Here is a 22,042-nt window from a genome sequence, read left to right as displayed (position 1 = left end):
ACCAGTCCACTGCAATCCTACTTGGTCGAAAGCCTTTCCCCAGGCATGAAATCAGTGGGTACAACCAGTGCCACCACAATGTTAAAATATGAAGCCCACAGAGAAGGAAACTGCTGAAAATCCAAAATCTTAACCTAGTGTTATAATGGTATTTGGCTTTCTGCACATCTGAAGTACAGATCATGAAACACATACAATATGACTTTTCACTCCTTTCACTCCAGTAGCAAGCTTTGATTGCTTTCTGTCATCCATGTTTGAGAGGGTTTTTTCAATAATTGCTATAGTATATGACACATGAATAGTCAAAATCCTCTTAGTTGCTGTTAAAAGGCCTGTCTTCCTTCCCTCAACAGCTTACATCTTATGATCAGGCTAGACCTTTTCTCTAATATAGGCGACTCAATATATTATCTTCTTTACTGTCAAAGACAATAAGAACATTCCTTACCTTGAAATAGGGTAAGATCTTTTACAAGTCCTGGCCCAAACAGCCCTTCCAAAATGCTTTCAAACCCTGCAAAAAAGAAAAGAATATGACATAATGCAGCATTCTGAAACTTTTCAGGTGAGAACAATACGTTTTTTTTTTTATACATCTTTGAGGCACACACCGCATGATGTGTTTAAAAATGAACTGGCGACTCCCTCCAGCTCATGATTGTGTCAGAGACGGATTCTCAACAGGGAAACATACAAACTAATCACTGCACCGATGTCATATGCCACAGATTTGACAAATGAGCTAGTTAGGACACCAAAGGCTCTTTGCTGATAAATTATCAGTTTACCACACAATTCTTAATCACACTCCCAATCCTACGTGTGTATGACTGACTGTAAAGTGAAATTAATTTAATGCCTTCTGGACAAAATAAGGCAAATTGATAGTGAACCACAGGGGAAGTGCTTCAGTTGAACATGACAATCACACAGCAAGACAATGGTCCTTTGACGACTGATTAAAGAAATGGGATATAAAACCAGACAGACAGACCAGACTTTGTAGGTTTCATTTTTTTTTTTTTTTTTTTTTTACATTGGCACCACAGGTTCCTTTAAGAAAAGGCGTTTCTATTAAAAGGTGAGATGGTGTGGACGCCACATTTTTGGGGGCCATCGTAGGCCTACATTTCTCCTACATTCACATAACCACTGCAGACAGGTGTCTCGGATAAAACAAATCACAATGATTTTATCATAACCCACAACCACCGCACACACAAACACGCACACGTGCACACTCACACACACGTGCGCGCACACACACATATGCACGCACGTATGCACACACGCACGTACACACACACACCCCTGTCTCCATTTGCAGACATCCAAGCTTTTCATTTCTTCTCTCCTCCTCCAAAGCAAATCCCCTCTTTGCCTAATATTACAGCATGCGTTAATGTCACTCACTTTTTATTAACTGTAAATACTGGATTCAGCTGTTGCCTGGCAACCACACTGGGCTGCATGAATACATATTGCAGCGTTCACACACACAAAAAGAACAGTTACAGTAAGTGAACACGGTAAAAAACTATCAGGGGGCTTAAATTTGGGCACACTGCCTGATGAAGCGAATATGATTTCTGGCAGAAGGTAAATTCAGAAGAGCAGAGCCATGCTAGCCGTTGTTCATGGGATAAGCATGGCTCTGGGATACGTTAAGTTATAACCCATTTTAAACCAAGTTAAGTATTTCTATTTCAGGATATCCCTCAATGGAGGACGTGACAAAAAATATTCAGAAACAGTGACTACAAGAATGGCATGACTTTGTTGAAACTTCAGTGGATTTCCTAAAATCCCTTCAATAGGGGCTGCTGGGTGTCTCATCCAAGTAAGACGCTGTTATCCTTCTAGCACACTAATGAGCCCTACAGTTCGGCATTGGCCGGTAGCCCCATTGTGTGATCGCTCGCTAGTGACCCCTGCTGGTTAAGCGGGTGCCTGAGAGTCCACCTTTTAAGCAGCACACTAAATGTTTTCTCCCGGCTTATCTCTGTGCAAGCCCGGTGTGATAAGAAGTGGCACTTGGCAAGATATGCTCCAGAAGAGAGCACATACTTCTCTGTGCTCTCCCCAATTAATAGTGAAGGTCCCAGCATTCATATATGATTTAGCTTTCCCAATAATGGAGAAAAGGGGGGGACCTAGTCCATAACCACAAAAAACACCTTCTTAAATATGACATAATATTCAATGCTACTTAAATATTACAAGGAAATTTCTATCCTGATTTAATGACTTTAAGCTGGTCTGCACCCGAACAGCTAACTATTTGTAGTTCACTCGAGACGCCTCTAATACAAAACACTGCATAAGGTCATTATTCAGTGCACGGGTCGCCAATCTATAAACCACACATAACTGCTAGACTTTATATACTACATGATTTTAATAAAATCATCCTTATTGCGATAATCTCAGATCAGGCACCTAAAATGCTGGAAGCGTTAGCACTGACACGTGCAACCCACATCTATTCATTACCCCACATTGAGCCTATGTGCAATCATCAATCTATTTTACATTGAACTATTGGAAGTGCAATAATATCGGCGTTTCTGCCACAAGAAATACAGAACAGCCTACAGCGCAGCTGGTGGAACAGAAGCCTTTTACATGTCTGGTAAAAACGTACTCATCATCGTTTGTTATGGCACAAAAGAAAAATGGAAAATAATTTTTTTAAAACCAACACATTGTGATGCATAGTCCAACCCTCCAGAAACATTGTGATATTATGTCTAGTCCGTACACGTCAACCCCTTATCCGTTCAACAGAACGATGAGTCTGAACTTTCTGACCGAGTGCAGTTTTCGATACGAATCCAGTTTTCCTGACGAAGAAGGCAAAGGGACACGGAGCAGTGAAGCCGCCCAAGAGACTGCATGCAGCACTTTCATCATACAAGACCCTGGTGGCATGGAAGCCTGGCCTAATTGGACAGAGGAACATTCAATGCAGATGCTGAGCAATGTCCTCATTGGACAGATTGAGGATCCTGTGCACATGGTGGAAAATTCCCTATCTGAAAAAGCCCTCCATCTGAAAGGCACATACAAGCGAAACATTCAGTGAGGGTGCCAAGAACTCCCTCATTGGAATGGGTGAACCTACAGATTACATTACATTGCATTATATTACGGGAATTGAACCTTCTCCAGAGCGACTCACACAACACTCTTTCTTTCTTTTGGCAAAGTATTCAGCAAAAAATAAAAATAAATAAATAAACACTCCCTTAAGTGCAGCAAGCCTCGTCCAAACAGCAGAGGATGTGCCTTTTAAACCTCATGCAGTTACTATTCCCATGGCATTGCCCGGCTTATGTGGAAGATGACGTATGACGTATGGGGATATGTGGCCACAATGATTAGGCAGACGATTTGTAATTGTCAGAAAAACCATTAGAGGTCAGTTGCTGCGATAAAGCCTGTCTGCTTCACGTCGAGCTGATAGTCTTTCTTCACGGATGCTCCGATCGTGATGCTTCATGGTCCTTTAGCGTCGATGCAGAGACCGTGTTTATTAATTTTCTCACAACAGGCATGTTCATATGATGCCCGATTACATGTTCTAATGAACCAGATGTATGACTACAAGAAATGCATTCAGAGATCTGCAGGAAAAACTGCATCGGGTATCTACCTTCTTTCATCTGTCTTTATTACCTACTTCTCTTGTTACAGGGAGCCCCACCGACATGATGCATAAATATAATGTGCTATTCCTCCCCCTTAAGAAAGATGCACACACAGGCACAAGTGCACGCACACACAGACACGAGCAAAGGCACACACACACGCACAGTGTGCGTTTCAAACCGCATCATCCAGCTAGTTTACTTTAAATCTGGTTTCGTCTCACACACACACACACACACACACACACACACACACACACACACACACACACACACACCATGCACTTGGGGAAACAATTTTAGATTTCACATCCTGAATGCCTACATTCATATCCAACGGGTTCACACTTACAGCGCTGATCAGCACTTTGCAAAAAAAAAAAAAAAACAAGTGACACAAGCGACACAAACAATGGAAAACTGTTTAAATGCAGAAGAATCTTTCCTTCTGCCGTCAGATAATCAGGAAGAACCAAGCAACGCAAGCTCGAATAAAAAAAAAAACTGTCAACGTACAGTCAAAACTGAGCTGCCAATCAGCTTCCAGATCGCTACGTCTTTGCATGAAATGGAAAGAAGGCAACTTGAGTGGTTAGCAACGGCTGCAATGTTTTTCGGCTTCCATAATCAGCACCGTAACCAAATATCCTTCGGGCAGTGGTCTACAATGTTATAATTATTAGCTGTTAAAATTACATATTTATACTCGGTCTGAATAATTCAAGTCATTGAGTACATGTACAGTTGGTGTATGTGTTCTAGTATCACATACAGACATTCATATACAAGTATACACACACACGCATATAATCAGCCCTGCTTGTTCAGCAAGGCTGACATACATTTGGTGACAACCACATCTCTTAACTGAGATAAGTATGCATGGACCACAGAGAGGGGCACGGCTCATTACCCACTTGTCCCTTATGTAATGAGAGAGGCCTTTTCGATCACTGACTGAGCTGGCAACACACCCGCTGCTCTTGATTGCTTAGTCAATGTACATACATTATCTCAGTTTTAGAGCATGGCTGCAATCAGACAAAGTTTCAGGTTTCAACTTCAACTACTTGGCTTGCGAGGAAAGATCCAAGGCATAAAAAAAAACAAGGAACTCAAGACATGCAAAAAAGCAGGCTCCTTACCGCACATGCAGGCTGTTCACTGATAGACTCACACTGATGATTGTGCTATGTGCACTGCACTTGAGTGCACTAAAACATACAACAGAAAAAACCTAAAACCTCAGGATGCTAGGATTCCAAACCCCAGCTCTTGCTGAGTACCATGGCCTTGGAAATAAATTGCAAAAGCAGTAATAATTTTTTCTGTTCCAGCTCCAAGTAGGCTACGGTCAATAAACATGCTGTAGCCTAACTGTTAAAATGGAACATAGCATTTTACAGAACAAAGACGCATTCACACAAATGCATTAAATGTGCTTCACAACTATCATAAATAAAATACAATTTAAAAAATGAAATATCCTCTATTCTCTAAAATGCACATCCAATGTGCATGTTGAGTTAATGACTTGAAACCTTATCAGCCAAAAAAGGATCGGGCAGTCATTTTAAAAAATCTGAACCAACTAATAACGTGCAAAAGTTGGAAACTTTCAGTAGTTGTCTGGAACCCCTTCCATCAAGAACATTGTCAATGTCACCTTAACATGGAACAAAAATATTATTGCATGTTGATCACAATATGTGATCAGAATGTTCTTAACAGAACATTCTCGTGCTGATTTAACAATCACTACTGGTAATTGAAAGCGACGGAGTTCTAGAACACTGACTTAGAATTTTGAAAAACATTCCAAAAAGCCTACTCTTCAAAGGGGTTAATTTCACACTAAAACAGGACAGTGGTATCTCCATGGCATGGCACATAATTACAGGTTACAGGGTGACCCAGGGAGTAAGGGTTTCGCTCAGCAGGGTCACCCACTCCTTATTGCACACTAGCGATTCCTTTTTGCGATCTGGCACCTGCAGACTCCGTGCCCCAGCTGTGCCAGAATTGCAGTGCTCCAGGATAATGTCAGCACAGTACAGGCGGTAGACTAAAGGGTGAAATTAAGTAGCCGAGTATGTGCTGAAGGTCGCAGGTGCAATCTGAATGCCAAGAATTGGCGGTCTTAAGGATGGGCTTGGGGCTTACACAACTCCAAAAGGGCATGGCACAGAAAAACAACAAAAAAAAAAAACCGGCCAATTACGAGCATGTTTTTAAAAATACAAAAACAGCCAAACAGCAGAACACAAAACAAAAGGAATTTCAGATCCTTATCCAAGACCCTTATCCACTGACAGTCAAACTTTCCATCTGATCCTCACTGGAAAATTCTGTGTTTATTGCCCGTTGGTGCATATGTAGTGACTGACAGCTCCACACAGCCCCAAGTGGTATATATGGGAGACTTAAGCTGCACCACTCTTAACAAGAAAGACAACCAAAAATTATTCATGTTTTCTACCAATTCAGCCAAACAGCATCCCATAAAGTAATGGTGTACATTGACCTTTTCCTTCATTTCTCATTTAATGAATGAACAGGAAAATAATAAAAATTTGTTTGATTTAAGCGTATAATCACTAAACACAAAGGGACTGGAGCTCTGACAGACCGTATCTGTTCTGTGATGATATTGACTTCAAGTTCACTTCTGACTGGCAGCCCACTAAACGGACTTACCACAGATTGGTTAAAATGTAAACTGCCATATTGTTCACATAAGAAGCATTGTCTCCAAAAGACCAATAGCAGATCCTCGTTTAGGATCAATAGCAATAGCAGACCAATAGCAGAGGGAAGTACAAAACTCCTTTAAAATCTGAGCTGAATAAAATAAGCAAATATGTTGGTGTTTGTTTTCCTCTGGTCTTTATAGCCTATTTAATTATGTTAAAAACATTATGATTTTGATTGCTGTGTTTTTCAAATTATTTATTTTAATGGCTGAATACTTCAATTTCAATGGGTGACATTTTAAGATGGTGGTTTGGTGGTAAGCCAGCTTTGCACTGTCAATATTGGTGGATAAATACTATTGCTTTGGTCACTTTGCTTCTTTCCGTTGACAAGTACCACAACAAATTAACTGTTGCTATGGTTTCACATGTCAGACCCATTCTCAATCGTTGTAGATTGGTTATGAAAAAAATCGATAAATACTAATAAAACATTTTTTGAAGTTTGTGGTGTACTGGAACAGCTGCTGTTAAGAGAGTTTTCAGAAAAGGGTGGTCTGAACTATAATCGGTTTTATGTACGTTACATTCAGCAGATGCTTTTATCCAGTGACTAATAAAGCTTACCTTTCTTTGCTCCTTTACATGGTATCTATTTATAAGGCTGTAAATGTACTGAAGTAATTGCTCAAAGGTATAACGGCAGTGCCCTGATCTGGGAATCAAAAATGCAACCTCTGGGCCACAAACCCAATTCCCTCACCATCTGACAGCACTGCAGCCCCGATATTTACTGACCATTTTTAATGCGCCCGTATTTCCATTTTAAATACTCAAATACCTCAGGAGCTCTCCTTCCTTCTGTGTTCAATGTCCATTATCTCCTTTTCTACATCTCCGAAGACTACATGTAAAAAAAGGTAATAATCCATTACTGGCTTCCTGATAACAGCTGAGGAGATACAGTGCAATGCCTCTGAATGACTGGTCAACTTGTGACAAAAATTTTCCAAATACAACAAAAGGTGTAATTACCCAAGGGAGAAAAGCTATGGTTAATCCTCAATCAAAGCCTTGGGGGCTGATATAATTGTAAAACCTAGCATCCCTGGACCATCTCTCCATCAATGAGCCTCAGTCATAATTTAGGAATTCTGCACCACCACCACCCTGCACCAAAATAAAAGCCAATGGCATTAGAAATGTGTTTTTAGCCCCCAACCCCCATCCTCTCCCATCCCCCACCCGCACGCTTTGGCTGCACACAGCTCTCAAACTGCAGTTATCCAATTCCATTTCTGAAATTTTCAGGGGCGAGGAAACTAGGTCATCCACTTTCGTTGACGTATCAGTCCAACATCAAACACAGCTCACTGCAAAGGCTGTGTGCTGTATTCCAATTTTAGGGCTCTTTTTTTATTATTATTACCTAATTCACTTTAAAAGGGACCATGGCAAGAATATTTACATACATAAATTGTGCTTTTTCCACATTAGCAAAGTTTTTGTATTTATTTTAAAAATATACATTGCAAATCCCACCCCAACAAAAAAAACACAAAATGGTTTCTTATATAAAAGCCATTCTGAATTTTGCCTTGACAGTTTGACATGTAATGCTGGTGTCCATACCAGTGCTTCATCCTAAACGGAATAGAATATGCACCCTCTGTAAAAATTGGTAGCGCTATTCACATAAGATTTTTAAGGCATTACAGTTCAGAAGGCATAGGCTGGTGTATGCAACACTGCACCAGATGTTACACATACAGACAGACAAAAAGGCTCGAAGCACACTTAGTTACAAAACAGTTTGGCCAAAAATACCTGGACCAATGCAAAAAAAAAAAAAAGAACACCTTCTAAAGAACACCTGCAAGAAAACACACCTGCACCTCGCATCGTTCAGGCAACACTACCACTCTTTGGCTTTCCACCGCACTGGCGTGCAGCAACAGCGACTGCTCAGAGAGAAGAGGTGTTGAATAAAGTGTTAATGAGAAACCACAGTAGAATCAATAATCATTAGAAACGCAACAAGGGGAGGAGGGTACGCTGTTAACCGTGATTAAATCTCCCTAAAGCACCAAGCTGTTAAAGAAAAAAAGAATGTACAAATGTAACCAGCATAATAGAGAACGATATATATATATATTTTTTTTTTTTTAATTAATGGTTCCACCACATCGCAAGCAAATAAGGGAGAAAACACATTTAAGAAAATACCTTCAGTAATAAAAGATAATAAGAATTAGGTAGATTGGGGGATTCAAGATATGACATTTAGGGCACAAGCATTTTGAAGTCAGTTGACTCTTCCCTGGAACATCCCTCTGGCATGGGACACAAATCCATTACAGAAACCGAAATGCGAATTCGCTATTCTCGATAATTCATGTCAGGCGTGTTAGCATGCTGTGCTCCCAATGGTTGGGCTCAAGGTTTTCCCAGAATTACCACAGTGTGCAGCATACCGCAGTCATTCATTTCTTTTGTTTTCCTTGGCGATTAGTAAGAAAAATGCAACAGAATACATACAGGTAGGCTATAAGCAGAAAGAGGCGCTGACTATCGCTCCATGTATGAAAAAACACAGCCGCTTAACAGTTTCAGCTGATCCCAACAGGATGCTACCCTGTTCCAAAAACATTCACACCCAATAAGCTTCATCTGGAATCAGGAAGATAAACATTGACAGTGTTTAAGCAGTTCCACTGTGTGAAGAGGAAATCACTTACAATACCACAACCGAGGGATTTCACCGTAGAGCAGCAGTTGCAGTAATATGCCACATCACACTCTAGATATTACGTGCACAGTAGCAGATATTCGGTTGGTGGATCACCTTTGCAATTTGACTGATGGGCAGACCTAAGGAGTAGGCCTATGGACTTAAAAGTTCATAGGTTATGCTCCGGTACGATTAACAATGCCAGCTTATCTAAAATGAGAATGCAATTGCCCTGCACCTGCAGCCTCTCAGGAGTTGTCCTCAGCCTGTATACTGAACCATGGGGCACTTCTGCTTTTCAGCAAATAATTTGCTGAAGTACGTCCAAGGGGCTGCTCTGCCGGTCCACGCAATCCGCGGCACTACAGCAGGAAATGGGAAAGGGAAAGCAGCGAAGAACGCGGGCAAGGAAGCTGAAGGTGGACTGGGTGCCTAAACGTATGAGATCCGTTTACCACAACGGCACGCGGCTGACCTTTCGGACAACTGGGCCCTGTCACACAGACAGGCGGCCTGAGGAGATCATGGGACGCTTACGAAATCGACTCATTCGGTCTTGATCTGCATCACACCCTTCACCCTTCACGGGCGTGGCCATGCATCCCTAAGGCAAGCTTTGTTTCCTTCTGACCCATCATGCATCGGAGGGTATTTGGAACTTCCACAACTGACTCTTTGGAAGTCCGTGGTGATGCTTTGTTGGTCTCTTCCCATCTCCTACGCTAGCAGCAAGAAGAGGAAATGAAAGAGAAAGAGCCACTGGTGAGCATCAGGGTTAAAGGTGGGCTGCTCGGGGAGGGAGTAAACCAAGCTAGTTCTGTGTCATGACAACAATTTGTTGGCACACCAGTGCCACATGATCTATAGATGATGGCAAGAGGGTGAACCTTGAAGTCCATAGGATGGCCTTATGATTTAAAAAAATTGTACATAATTTTTGCACCCCGTATGATGCCCAATGGGACATTAGATGCATCTCCATTACAAACAAACAAGATATTTCTGACAAAGGGGAAAAAAATTGGTAGCTGAAAACGGGAGAAAAAAAGACTAGCTCAAGTCGCACTGACAGTTTTGAATCATGCACTGAATCATTAATCTGTCCTCTGCAGTTTGTTCTACCTTAAAAGTTGGGTCTCCCTAATTGCATTTTTGGCTCAAGGATCTGCCTGACCATCAATGATACTTGGCATCTGCTTCTTTATTCACCCAGATAGGCAACGACTTGCACTCATATCAGTAAAGCACCCAGCAGAGCATGTTTACTACCCCAGACAGCAATGGAAAGCTCAGATCCTAACAGCCGTCAATGCATGAAGCTTTGCCCGCATGCGGCATTGTTCATTTGTACTGAATCCCAAAGAAATCCCTGCAATTTCAATAAATCATTATACCACTTCCAAAATGTCTTTTCTTTGCTGCATGTTTCTCCGTTTTTTTGTCCACAAGCTGAAATGGCAATACCGCCTACTGTGGATATTCATATTCAGGGAGCGGAGACAAGTAGGTTGTCAGGGTCACAGAGGATTGAATACAATTTACACACAGCACATGCAACATTCTCAGTAAAAGCAGTTTCTAAAGTCTGGAGAGAACAAGGCTATCAAACAAGTCTTTTCACTGGGAAGGGGGGGGAGGAAGAATCTATTTTCCAACTTGCATTTAGTGCAAGATTAGAAAACCATTCTTTTCAAATGCAATTGACAACCCTTATATTGTAACTGTACATCTTATACACTGATGCAATTTACCTTGGTCAAGGGAACCCATTCCTTCACATTGTGACTACGTTTCTTATGACAAGAACCTCTACCTAAGCACCAAAGGCAGACAAAACCATGAAACTATAAAAACTGAAACAAGATTGTCTCAGATGACATAAGAATTGCCTTTTTACTTCGTACTTGACCAAGAAAAATCTTTGATAGCCTCCTTTTAAGCAAATATCGGTATAAAAAGAATTGAATTGGTTAGATTACCTCTATTAACTTTTCAAAACCACATTTTTCCTCAGTAATGAACTCATTCTGTTACATATTAGGTTGACTAAATTAGTTCAGTATTTTCCAGCCATTAAAAGAATATTGGAGAAAAAGGAAAAAGTTGTGCATTAAACTCATCTACAGTAATGTGGATGTAGATTCTTAACCTAAGGACTTCAAAGTGTTTGAATAATGTGCTAAGTGACACCAGGCTAAATTACCACATGTCTACTAATTAAATAGCCTATTTTTCTCAGTTTCTCATACATCAGTCAATCTGTATCCTATTTATAATCGTGGTGTTTTGCCTGCTCTTGAACTGAAATGAGAGGGAACAACTCTGTCCTTTTGTACAGCAAACCATTTGAAAAATGAAAGATACTATAGTCTGTGACATCCTCCTAATTAAGACTTTACCAATGTATTTAGAAATCAGCTTGTTAGTCAGGCTTGCTAGCCAGCAAACAAGCAGACCAGCACCTTCAGACATCCCCGTTTGAAGTTAATTTACAACTGAACACTTGCTGAATAGCCCGATCATTATTACTGAAATTTAAAACTGGCAAAACATCAATGTGTGAGGACACAGAACAAAGAACATCTATTTATGCCGACATCTATGCTCGCCTTTCTTTCTCTAGCTAGTCAATGTGGACTTTGTGGAGTAATACTTTTCACCATTTTAAAAGCCCTAGTAGCAAAAAGCAACAGCCTATACTGTGTACATGGCCTTCAAACTATTCAGATTCATTAGGCTGTTAGAAAAACTGATGGTCTATACAGCATGATAAGAATTCTCTGGCAATTAACAGTTTGAAGACTTTGCTTGTGGTGACATTCTACTGTACAAAGGCACAAATCTGGGTCAATATTCCATATTATCGTCTTATTATACAGAAATCAATATAGTAGTTGTGCAGTCAAAATTGGGGAATAAAGGAAAAAAATAGATAAAACATTCATCTGTTTATTTGTAAATTAGCCTAGATTTGAAATGAAATGCAGAGAGACATGCATGGATAACATGTATTTATTCTGTTGACACACAAACTTCAACGATGTATGTATAACCTGCCAGTCACAAACGGTTTCTCATTCAAGGGTATCATACAGAAAATGACAGTATCCTCTGAAACAAAAGAGGTGTATCTGTCAGAACTAGACCCCTGAAAAATGTTACCAAAAATATGACAAATGATATTTCTTCAGATTCCAAAGCATAGTAGCTTATTTTATATCCTAATGCTTTCAAAACAATTCCAAAATATAAATTAGCTGCCGTATAGCCCACCTACCACCTTATTTTAAAAGCTCTTTCAGTTGAGGTTTTTCCCAAAACATGGGGAAACTGTGAAGATTAGGCTATAATGATTTTCTCACAAGTTTTACCAAAATGCAAAACACTGAAAGAAAATCTATTATAATAAGGAAATGCATACCGAGAAGCCGACATTTTTCACAGTAGGTCTGCATGGGCTTGATGAGTTTTACATCTGAACAGAGAAACAAAAGACTGCACATGCCTCCAAAAGCAGCCGATTCTCAAGAGTAAACAGGCCAGGGCGGGTAATCCACATTACCATGTCAATATTCAGCGTCAGACGCCGGTGTGGCTAAAACGAACAACCTCCAGTGTCGTACTTAACACGTTACCCTGTCTAACAAGCTGGCAAAAATAAGCCTCGCTAAATGCCGTCACGGGCAGGTGCCCTGAGACAGATGCAGAGCTGACTGCCTGCCGGCGTTCAGCAGAACAATGCTTTCGCCCGATCGTGAGCTCATGTAGGTCAGGAAATGTTAAGCGCAACATGGGAGCCGGGCGAAAGCACCTCCATTCGCATCAATTATGAATCCCTGGATCTCAATTAAAAACAAACACAGACACGCCGCAGAACGGCTCCGCACATCTCCGCGACCCGCTTTAATGCCGCTGAAGTGCAAAGCGGCAATGATGTGTGTGTGTGGGTGTCAGACCTCTACTCAGGTCCACGCGACAGATTGGATTTTAAAAGTCCACTTCAATCCAGGCCCACGCATGACACACCCCCTCCCCCACCACAGTTTTTTTTTTTTTTTTTTTTAAACCAACATACTATACACACTGACAGAGAGTGTGGCAGAATTATATTGAGATGAGGTTAAACAATCTCATTTAGCCCTCTCCTGACCTAGATCTCCCTTGAATTATATCTGGATTGAGAAGGAAGGGGGGAAAAAAATTTGAGTGACACCATGCCCTCCACTCCAGCTGTGCTGGAAAGTGAAGGAAATCCAAATGAAGTGTCGAACTTTACTCTGAAAAACAGGGGGCTCAAGATGACAGCTCCAAATATGCGGATATTTGGCATCATGAAAACCATTAGAAAAAGCAGGGATTTCAAAAGCTTTTAATGTGCATGATTAGTGCCCAAGACAAGGTTTGAGCACCAAATATATGTCATTACTTTAATGCCCAATGCTGGATTTTAGAAAGGAATAATAGTAAATGCAGGTTATTTATAGTGGGAACCCAACCCCTTCAAAAAATATTCCCCACAATTCCTGCTCCTTTATATTCAGAAAATGTTAGGGCAAAACCTTTCAGAGGTGACGCTCTTTTGGCAATTTATATGTTAATATAAAGAAGTCCCTTATATTATCAAAGCAAACACAAAAAATACATTTCTGCTTACAAAGTGGATTAGAACACTCAAAATCATGCTGATCCTCAACACAAAACAACAACCATTGAACATATGGAGAAATACTAACCAAACTTAATAGCAAAAATAATCTTAAAAGCACATGTAACGGCCATCTGCAAGTGATGCATTCTCAAATCAGTTCTGTGTAAATATGGCCTCTGAACACATTTGTACAAGTATTTTTTAAATTTTTATCAAGATGAATACTTTTATTTTTCATTCTCTGATAGAAAGGTTTGAATTAACCTTAAGTCTTTGACTAATTAAAGACTACTGAACAGCCTTTAAGAGACTGTTCAAAAATTAGGATACATTTTTACAGGGACATAAAGTAACCAGACAGATTTTCTTACTTACCTTTTCCAACTGCTTGCAGTATTGGTTATGCAATACAAACAACAGCAAAGACCACACTCTAAAATCTGCGGTGGTGCTGACGAAGAATTATGACATAAAAATTTTTATGGAAAGCACAACATTAAGATGGCTTCGCTCCATTTTGCCCAAAGCTCTAATCCACAAAGTCAAGTAAAATTAGGAGATTTGAGATTTGCACATATTTTTAATGCAAAATAAATAAACGGGGCCCCAATCTGCCCACAAGCAATGTGGCAGCACATATTTTACGCCAATTGCATTCTCTGTTAGTTCCATGCTGATTACATCTGTGTGCATCTACTCAGTTGAGAGAGCAGTGCTATCCCAAAGGCATAGCAGTTCTATTAACCTTAAAGCATACACTTGGAACATACACTCTCTAAAAAAACCTGGATGTTTGTGAGTGCGTGTATGAGAGCCCAGGCACAAGTGAGTGTGTGTGCATGTGTGTGTCAATATCTGTGTAAAATCTACAAAAACTTTCAATTAAATTATCAATAAACATGAGCATGTGTGCACACCCACAAACAAACACCATCAAGCAAAAACCAGCCTTGATATAAGCACCAAAAAACTGATTTTCATATAAATGGCCAAACACCCATTAGAGATAGCATCAGCTAAAATTCTTCCAGCTAATTGCATAGCACTTCTCCAGTGAAGCTAGGGGTCAGTTTCTCAAATCCTTAAGTCTTCAGAAACAAATGCAGCATTCACATTACTGGATACATGAAGACCATATCACTTGCTGTTTGAATCCCAAAATTCCTGCTTCTCTCTTTCTTTCTTTACACTGCGGAAACCTCACCAGCTTTTTTTTACAGGAATTAAGGGAATTCAGACTCTTCTATGCTAAAGTACTACTTCTTGGTGCAAATATGGCCCTCACAGTCTGGAGTCAAATCCCGTCTGTGCGAATGCTGACTGTGGCCAGGAGACGTGGTGGGAACACAGCTCTCCACCGGTGAGAGGGCTGCAGTTGGCTGGCTTTTCCCTGCTTCGTTGCACGAGGACGATGCCCCTCCTGGTAGCTCAGATACCTGCATTCACTGCGTTTACTCCTACAACAAAGTGAGAGCACAGCTCATGCACGATGCACAATGTTGAAGTGTGGTGTGAACAACAGCGGTGGCTGGCAGTTTCAGGAGACTTGTGCTTGTCTGCACTATGCCAAACAGAAGACATGACATTGCAGCGATGTAACAGGCCGGTGGATACAATTTGCCATTCAAAATTGGGGGAAAAAAGTACATAGATTCAAAACTGATTTATTTTTTTAAAACTGATTTTTCTCTGCAGCGATTTTTGTGCAACTTCACACTTCACCAAAGTTCTCCAGGAAAACAAAAAGAGTGATTTAGCAAACAATAGAAAATAGTGTACACATACACTAGACAAAGTACGGCAATTCAAATGTCAAGAAACAATCATTTCCCCCATATGTAGGCCTACCCTATAAGGCCCACCTCCAAAGCAGTAGCAGGTCCAATAATGTAAGAGAGGAGACTGCATTCACTTGCACCCTGTGCACTGATGTTCTCAGGTGGCAGGAAGGTTGAGAGCAATCTGAGCCGAACATCTCAGCTCAATATGACGAACCCCACCCCCACTTCAAAATGCTGAGTCATTCCTTTATTTATGACATTGACAGTGCCCCCTCAAGCAACAGTCTAACCACATTATTTTATGTGTACATTGTATGTTTTTGTGTGTGTGTATGTGTGCATGTGTACATAAATACACACATCAACAATTTGGGAAATTGTATTTTTTTGTTATTGCAACTGCTCAGAGAAACAAGATACAATTTTGTGTATCTTCCCTTCACAAAGGATAAAAGATTATTTTATAGTGTTTTGTAAGATTGGTTAACATATTGCAAAGGAGGTTCCTCCATACAACATCTTTCAAGAATCTACGCTTCATTCTGTATTTAGGAAGTTACCTTTAAACATTTTTCCAGAGAGTGCCCAGGCCAAGTAAAACCAGTCACTGGACAAGTACAAATGCTCAGCCACGTGCTCAAAGGGGCAAGTAATGATTTAGGATATTTCACAAAGCAGTTAATTGAAATCTCCATTTTGTGATGCTAAACTAGCACAGAAACCTAGTTTCTGTTCAAACCTTATTTGAACAGAAACCATTATAGCTATCCAACCTGAGAAAACTGTGTGTCTATGTGTGTGAGTAGCAAAATCTATCTAAAAAATCTAAAATTCTATCTTTAGCAAAACATGTGCTTCATGCATTTTGACTACGTTTACACCACAGGTCTTGATGCCCAGTCACAATTTTTTTTTTACCGATTATTTTATTTCCTTATAAAAGTGACCCATATCGGAAACCAGTGTTTACATGGTTTATACTTGCAACAGCCCGTTTGGTTACCGATACGAAAGTAAACAACCACACTGCCACGGCCATATTGCCACCTACAATGGACACAAAACGAGACAGAAATAATAATTCAAGCTATTGCTTTTCGAAACATTCTTTGGTCCACAATAAACATCCCCTGTATTTCGGCCTATGCAGACTCTTCACCCCACATAGGCCTACTTAAAAGGCACGTAACCTTGGTATTCGCCACTGGACTGAGCCTTCGTCCTCCATTTAACTTCTAATAACATTCACCGTTACCAGCGGGGAGTGGTTGTGCATGTAGCCTAATATATAGAAAGTATGAGAATAACACAATTTGAATGACAAGCAGATTGCAATGACCGGGAAATTCAAATCTGTGCGTTTCAATGACAGTCAGATATCCGATTCCTATTGGATTTATTTCCACATATGAACGTGGCCTGAAACGGAAAAAATATAAAATATTAAAATATCAGATTCCATGTGTTTTTTTACTGTTCGTAGTTCACATTTTGATTTTATGTGTGTGTGTGTTTGAAAAGCCCATCTAGGGACAAGCATTGGAAATTAGCATATGCTATAAATGCTGTGATACATTGCATTGGACATTGTTTGACAATAATCTATGTTTAAATGTATCTGTCCCTATCAAATAAACATTAAATAAATACATACATATCAGATCTGTGCTGCATGTGAGCAAAAAATTGGAATTGGGTCACCTTTACCAGGCGGTGTAAATGTAGCCTTAAATAACAAAATCTGTCTGTGTGGAGAACAAAGAGTAGATGTATCCACAATTTTAAATAATGCTGATGAAGCGTGCACAATTTTGCAATGCAAATAAAAATAATGTCATGTACAATGTGCTTATATTCATTTATGTCAACGATGAAGCTCTGTTGATGCATTTAAATTGCAATTACAAAATACCAGTATTGGCAGTGTGGCAATAACTACACTGGTGTAGGTTCATGCACTATATGCCACCGGTTAAACCCGAAGACTGCGACTTTTCTTTTTTTGCAGCGCGAAATAAACTAAAGCAACTTTGAAATCATGGACGTCCATCTGTCCAAGTCACAGAAAAGCCTGAGGTTGAAGTTCATGCCAAACCAAACCATTGTTGTTTTCTGCGTTTGGCGCTGCAATCGTTATCACTTCTGGGTTTTCCGATCAGAGCTGAAGAATATGAATCACTCTCCGCTGGCCTGGACTGTCACTAAAGGATTACTCTGAAGCCGCAGTGAGTACAGGTACGCACACATCTGTATGCAGCACCGCGTTCGCCTGCCGTTTGATTTCAGCTGAGTTCGCCTTCTCCCACTGAAGCAGCGAGAACGAGGGCGAAGTGGATGGCCAAAGGGATGAGCCCACAGTGTGCACCCAGTGCTCATGGGAGTTGTAGTACCACTTTTGTAAACCACCAGAAATGTTTTCATAGAAAATGCTACCAAAAGGTCACACGCCAAAGTAGCTAGTAAGAGTTGCACACCCCTGCCAAATTCTACCCTCATCTGGAGGCAGACGGATGTTAAAGTCAAGCACTGAATGCAACTATATTTGTGATTTGTGTAATTAAATATTTTAGCATGCTTACATTATTACTTGCTACTGGGTTTATGTATACCTTTGTGAGACTGGCAGAAAAAATGATAAATGAAGAAAAAATAAGCAGTTCAGGTGACAGTGATTAGGTTACCTTTTGAGCTTCACATTTTCACTTTATTTATAGCATCAGCTGAGCATCAAATCTGTCACCTTTCTGGTACTTATGTGCATGTAAAAAATGTAAGCAGGAGAAGGAGACCAGCAAAGCACTGTCAACATGTACTCCCGCAACGGAATCTCAAATTGGTAGACTGTGCAGTGAAAAAAGGGGCAGAGTATGTTTTGGAGGAGGTTGTAGCAGTAAGACAGGGTAAGAACTGGGGTTTCTTTTTTTTGTGTTTACTACAGCTCAGAAAGAACTCAGGTTTCCAGGACTAAGACACACTGATAACAAAGATAATGTCAAATGAGCCTTGACAACAAAAATCTCCAAATAAGCGTTGTGCACAATTAGAAAACGGCCTTCTTCTGAGATGTGCTTTCCGCCAATGCCTCCAGGCCGGAAGGTCTAGGATCAAAACAGATTTTAAAGCACTAGGCTGTTCATGCAATTAAGCCTTTGCATACAGCTTGCAACAATGAAGTGCTAGCTCACCCTTTCAACACCCAGGATTGACAGTTAAAATGCAGCATGTCGTGAATCAGAAACACAGGAAAATTAATTTCCAAACTGAATGACAGGTGAGCCATAGCTTCAAGATAAATAAGATTTGGCAGCAAAGCTACTGCTGGATTTGGGCCTGAAGGAGAAATTAGGCCTGTTGAAAATTCTGTCAAGCACTATAAAATAAAGGCCAAATATCCAAATCTGCTATGATTAGTTCTTGTTTCTGTGGCTAGAGGAAGAAGCTATACTTAACATGACCAGGTACACCCCTCCCCCAAATGCTTCAAATGAAAGAACCCCAAATAGTATGTAGGACATCAAAGGTTCATATACTTGAATCTCCACCAGCCATATACCCATAAAGTAACATACACACCAGAACTGGTATCACACCTTGGCTTATATATAAACCCATTTCAAAAACACATTACACTGTTTTAATTAGGGAGTTTTAGAGGGAATTAAATGGAGAACTGATAAAGAAGGCTAAATGTCTCCAATGTCGGGCACTGCCAAGGGGCTAGCTTTTTGGAAAGCTGCTAAACAAACAAACCAAACAAATAATACGATGTAATGACAGCATTTCCATGACGATTATCATGTAAACTAATTACACTGATGTGGGATTAACCGGAAACACAAAATTAAACGAAATCCAAAAACAAAACTATATGGCGTTTTCCAACAAAAAGCAAAAAAAAAAGAAAGAAAGAAAAAAACAAGCACTGATCAAATTGTCATGACACAATCAGCGCCTCAAATTTTCCCTTATGTCTTTTTGCCCGCTTCTTAGAGCAGCGCCGGTTTCATCATATGATTTTCACATGAAGTCTTGGCTCATTATTTCCCTCTCGCACAAAGGAGATCATTCACACGGCGCAAATCCGGGCCGCCGCAGATGCACCGCTGTCGGGCGTGTGAAGACACTACAGCTGTTCTCGCGGCAAAAAAAAATTACACTTTCCCCTGTGCAAATTAAATCTAAATGAGTTTACTGGGACAACTGATGTTAGTCCCAAAAAGATCCTGATTGGAGGACGCGGTGATGCCGTTTCAAGGCAACGGCAGACATTCGTTAATTAAAGGGGAAGAGGGAAGGCAGGAGGGGGCCTGTTTAAAATCAGCCCGCAAATTAGCGAAAAGAAATATCCTTGAAAATAGCAAACAATTCTTTTTCGAGAGGCTTTAATACTTAAATATGCTTGGTATGTCTCCTCAGCCGCCCAAAACACTGAAACTAATTTTAAGACTTAAATTCTAACAGAGCCCCCCCTCACCCCATAAGGCTTATCCTATATTAAGCACGTCATGCATTCCATGCAAATATGCCATGTAAAAAGGTAATGCTGTTTACCAAAAATTGTACACAAAAAGCAGCAAAAAAAATTCATTGGAATCACTGCCAGATTCCATGCAAAGCTTCCACACAAACAGTTGTTAATGTAGTACAGGAGAAATTCAGCACCCAAAGAGACTTCTCAGATGTTGTTCATGCATTTTTTTAAGTCTCGGCAAGGAGACAGTAGCAAGGAAATGGCAAAGAAAAGATCTAAAAAAAAAAAAAAAAGCCTCATTCAATTGGAGCATGGAAAAAGTTAAGACTGCAGGAACTGGCCCACCCACTCACAAAAGTCCCAGCAGGTAGTCAATTCTATGTGCAACTGTGATGCCCTTTATTCACTACCCACAGGTGAATATAAAAATATTCCAATTCAAAAAACACCAACTGAGAAAGTAATAAAAAAAAATTGCCAAAATGCTGTAAGGAACCATTTAAAGTTGTTGCAAAAGAACATTAAATGAGTGCTTGGGATTCCATCCTTTACAAATAGGTGAAAAAGCACTGAATAGCACTGCACAAAAAACTGTTACTTTACAAGGTCAAGGATCTATACTATGGAGAGCACAATGCTATGAAACTGTCATTTCACAAACCTCTTTTCTTTTTAAAATCTTGGGTTTTGAGCAGTGTGACCTAAAGCTCAGCAAGTGGAAAGAAGTAATTAAATCTTGACATCTGATTTAATCAAGGAAAAATGAAACAGAAGTGCAATACAGCCGATCATGAAAGGAAAGCAGCGATATAAAATGCAGTGACATCCCTAGATTTCTCATGGTCATGTTTTAGGAGGGGTTTGACAGCAAATATGTGTGTCCGGAACATCACATCAACAGCAAATCATGTGGTTCCTCTGAGAAATTCCAGAATCATCTCCAGTTATTTTATCATAACGCACCATGGACCAGGAAAATCTAAAGAAGTAAAACAAATAGTTACATTTTAAAAGTTTGCATGTGTGTGCATAGCAAAATGGCCTATGTAAATATTTCCCAATAAAAAATGAAGATGCCTTGATTATGCAAGTACTCCCTTTGTCGTGGTAATAAATAAACAAAATGAAATGCATCAGCCCTTGCAACGCACTTCAGTAAGGTGGTGAATATTCAGCAAAGCTTCAAGGAGCTTCCAAAAAAACCAAGCAATAAAGGTAGTGAACGGCCAGGAGAGAGGTATACAAACTTGCACTGAACCTCTTTGAATGTGAAGTCAACCATAAGGAAGTGGGTAAGTGTATTGTTCTACCAGTAAACTACCCAATATCTGTCTGTCCCTCAAAACAGAGCAGCCAAGAAAGATGAAACTAGTCAGAAACCTCCATGACCCCAACAGAAACTTCGAAAGAGCTACAATATTCAGTGGCTAAGACGAGGGGTAAATTCTCCACGAGCCAACTGGCCAGTATAACATTTTCAAGAGAGTAACCATTAGTGGCAAAAAAACCCCATCTCAAATTCCATTTTGAGTTTGCAAGAAAGCACTTTTACAAATTAAGTGAGGTTTTTGGTCATATGACACTAAATTGGTACAGTTTGTTGAAATGCAAAGCGTTGCCTACTGTGAAAAGCACTGATAAGGACGGCCGGCTCATGGACACAATCATGGCTCATGACTTAAATCTCTGAGACGACAAAACGTGAAAACTGTGCAAGTGGCTAAATGCATTTGTAAGCTTGTGTGCGTGCGAACGCGAATGTGTGTATATTTAAAACCTAAATCATTTGTTCTACGATAAATCACTAGCCCTACATCTGGCCCCATCTTTGATAAGCTCATCACCTGATGCTACAGCAAGAGGACCAAAAAATGGAGGGATTTATTTTCTGCGCTTATCAGTGTCAGAATAAAGCTTAAGTAGCGAATGGCAGACACTGTAAAACAAGGCCATGTGTGTAAACAAAAAGGCCACGTGTTAGTGTGTGTAGTAGTCCAGGCTAAACATTCAGAATGAATAGTTTCGCCATCCCCGTGCGTAATAATTTTCAAATGAATTAAGTTAG

The 22,042-nt window shown here is 40.2% G+C and overlaps 1 protein-coding gene across 2 annotated transcripts in view; it reads right to left on the bottom strand.

Moving 5' to 3' along the window:
* Positions 1-22,042, bottom strand: part of lcor (ligand dependent nuclear receptor corepressor) — a 51,012-nt gene that overhangs the window by 23,350 nt on the left and 5,620 nt on the right. For both annotated transcript variants that reach the window (XM_035405552.1, XM_035405553.1), the window contains exon 2: positions 452-517. In XM_035405552.1, the coding sequence (XP_035261443.1) occupies positions 452-517 (66 nt within the window). The remainder of the gene's footprint in view (positions 1-451; positions 518-22,042) is intronic.

Source organism: Anguilla anguilla, chromosome 2 (assembly GCF_013347855.1).
Source record: "Anguilla anguilla isolate fAngAng1 chromosome 2, fAngAng1.pri, whole genome shotgun sequence".
In the NCBI taxonomy this organism is placed as follows: domain Eukaryota; kingdom Metazoa; phylum Chordata; class Actinopteri; order Anguilliformes; family Anguillidae; genus Anguilla; species Anguilla anguilla.
Note: the sequence above shows the minus strand (reverse complement) of the source record. Positions and strands in the feature narration are given on the sequence as shown.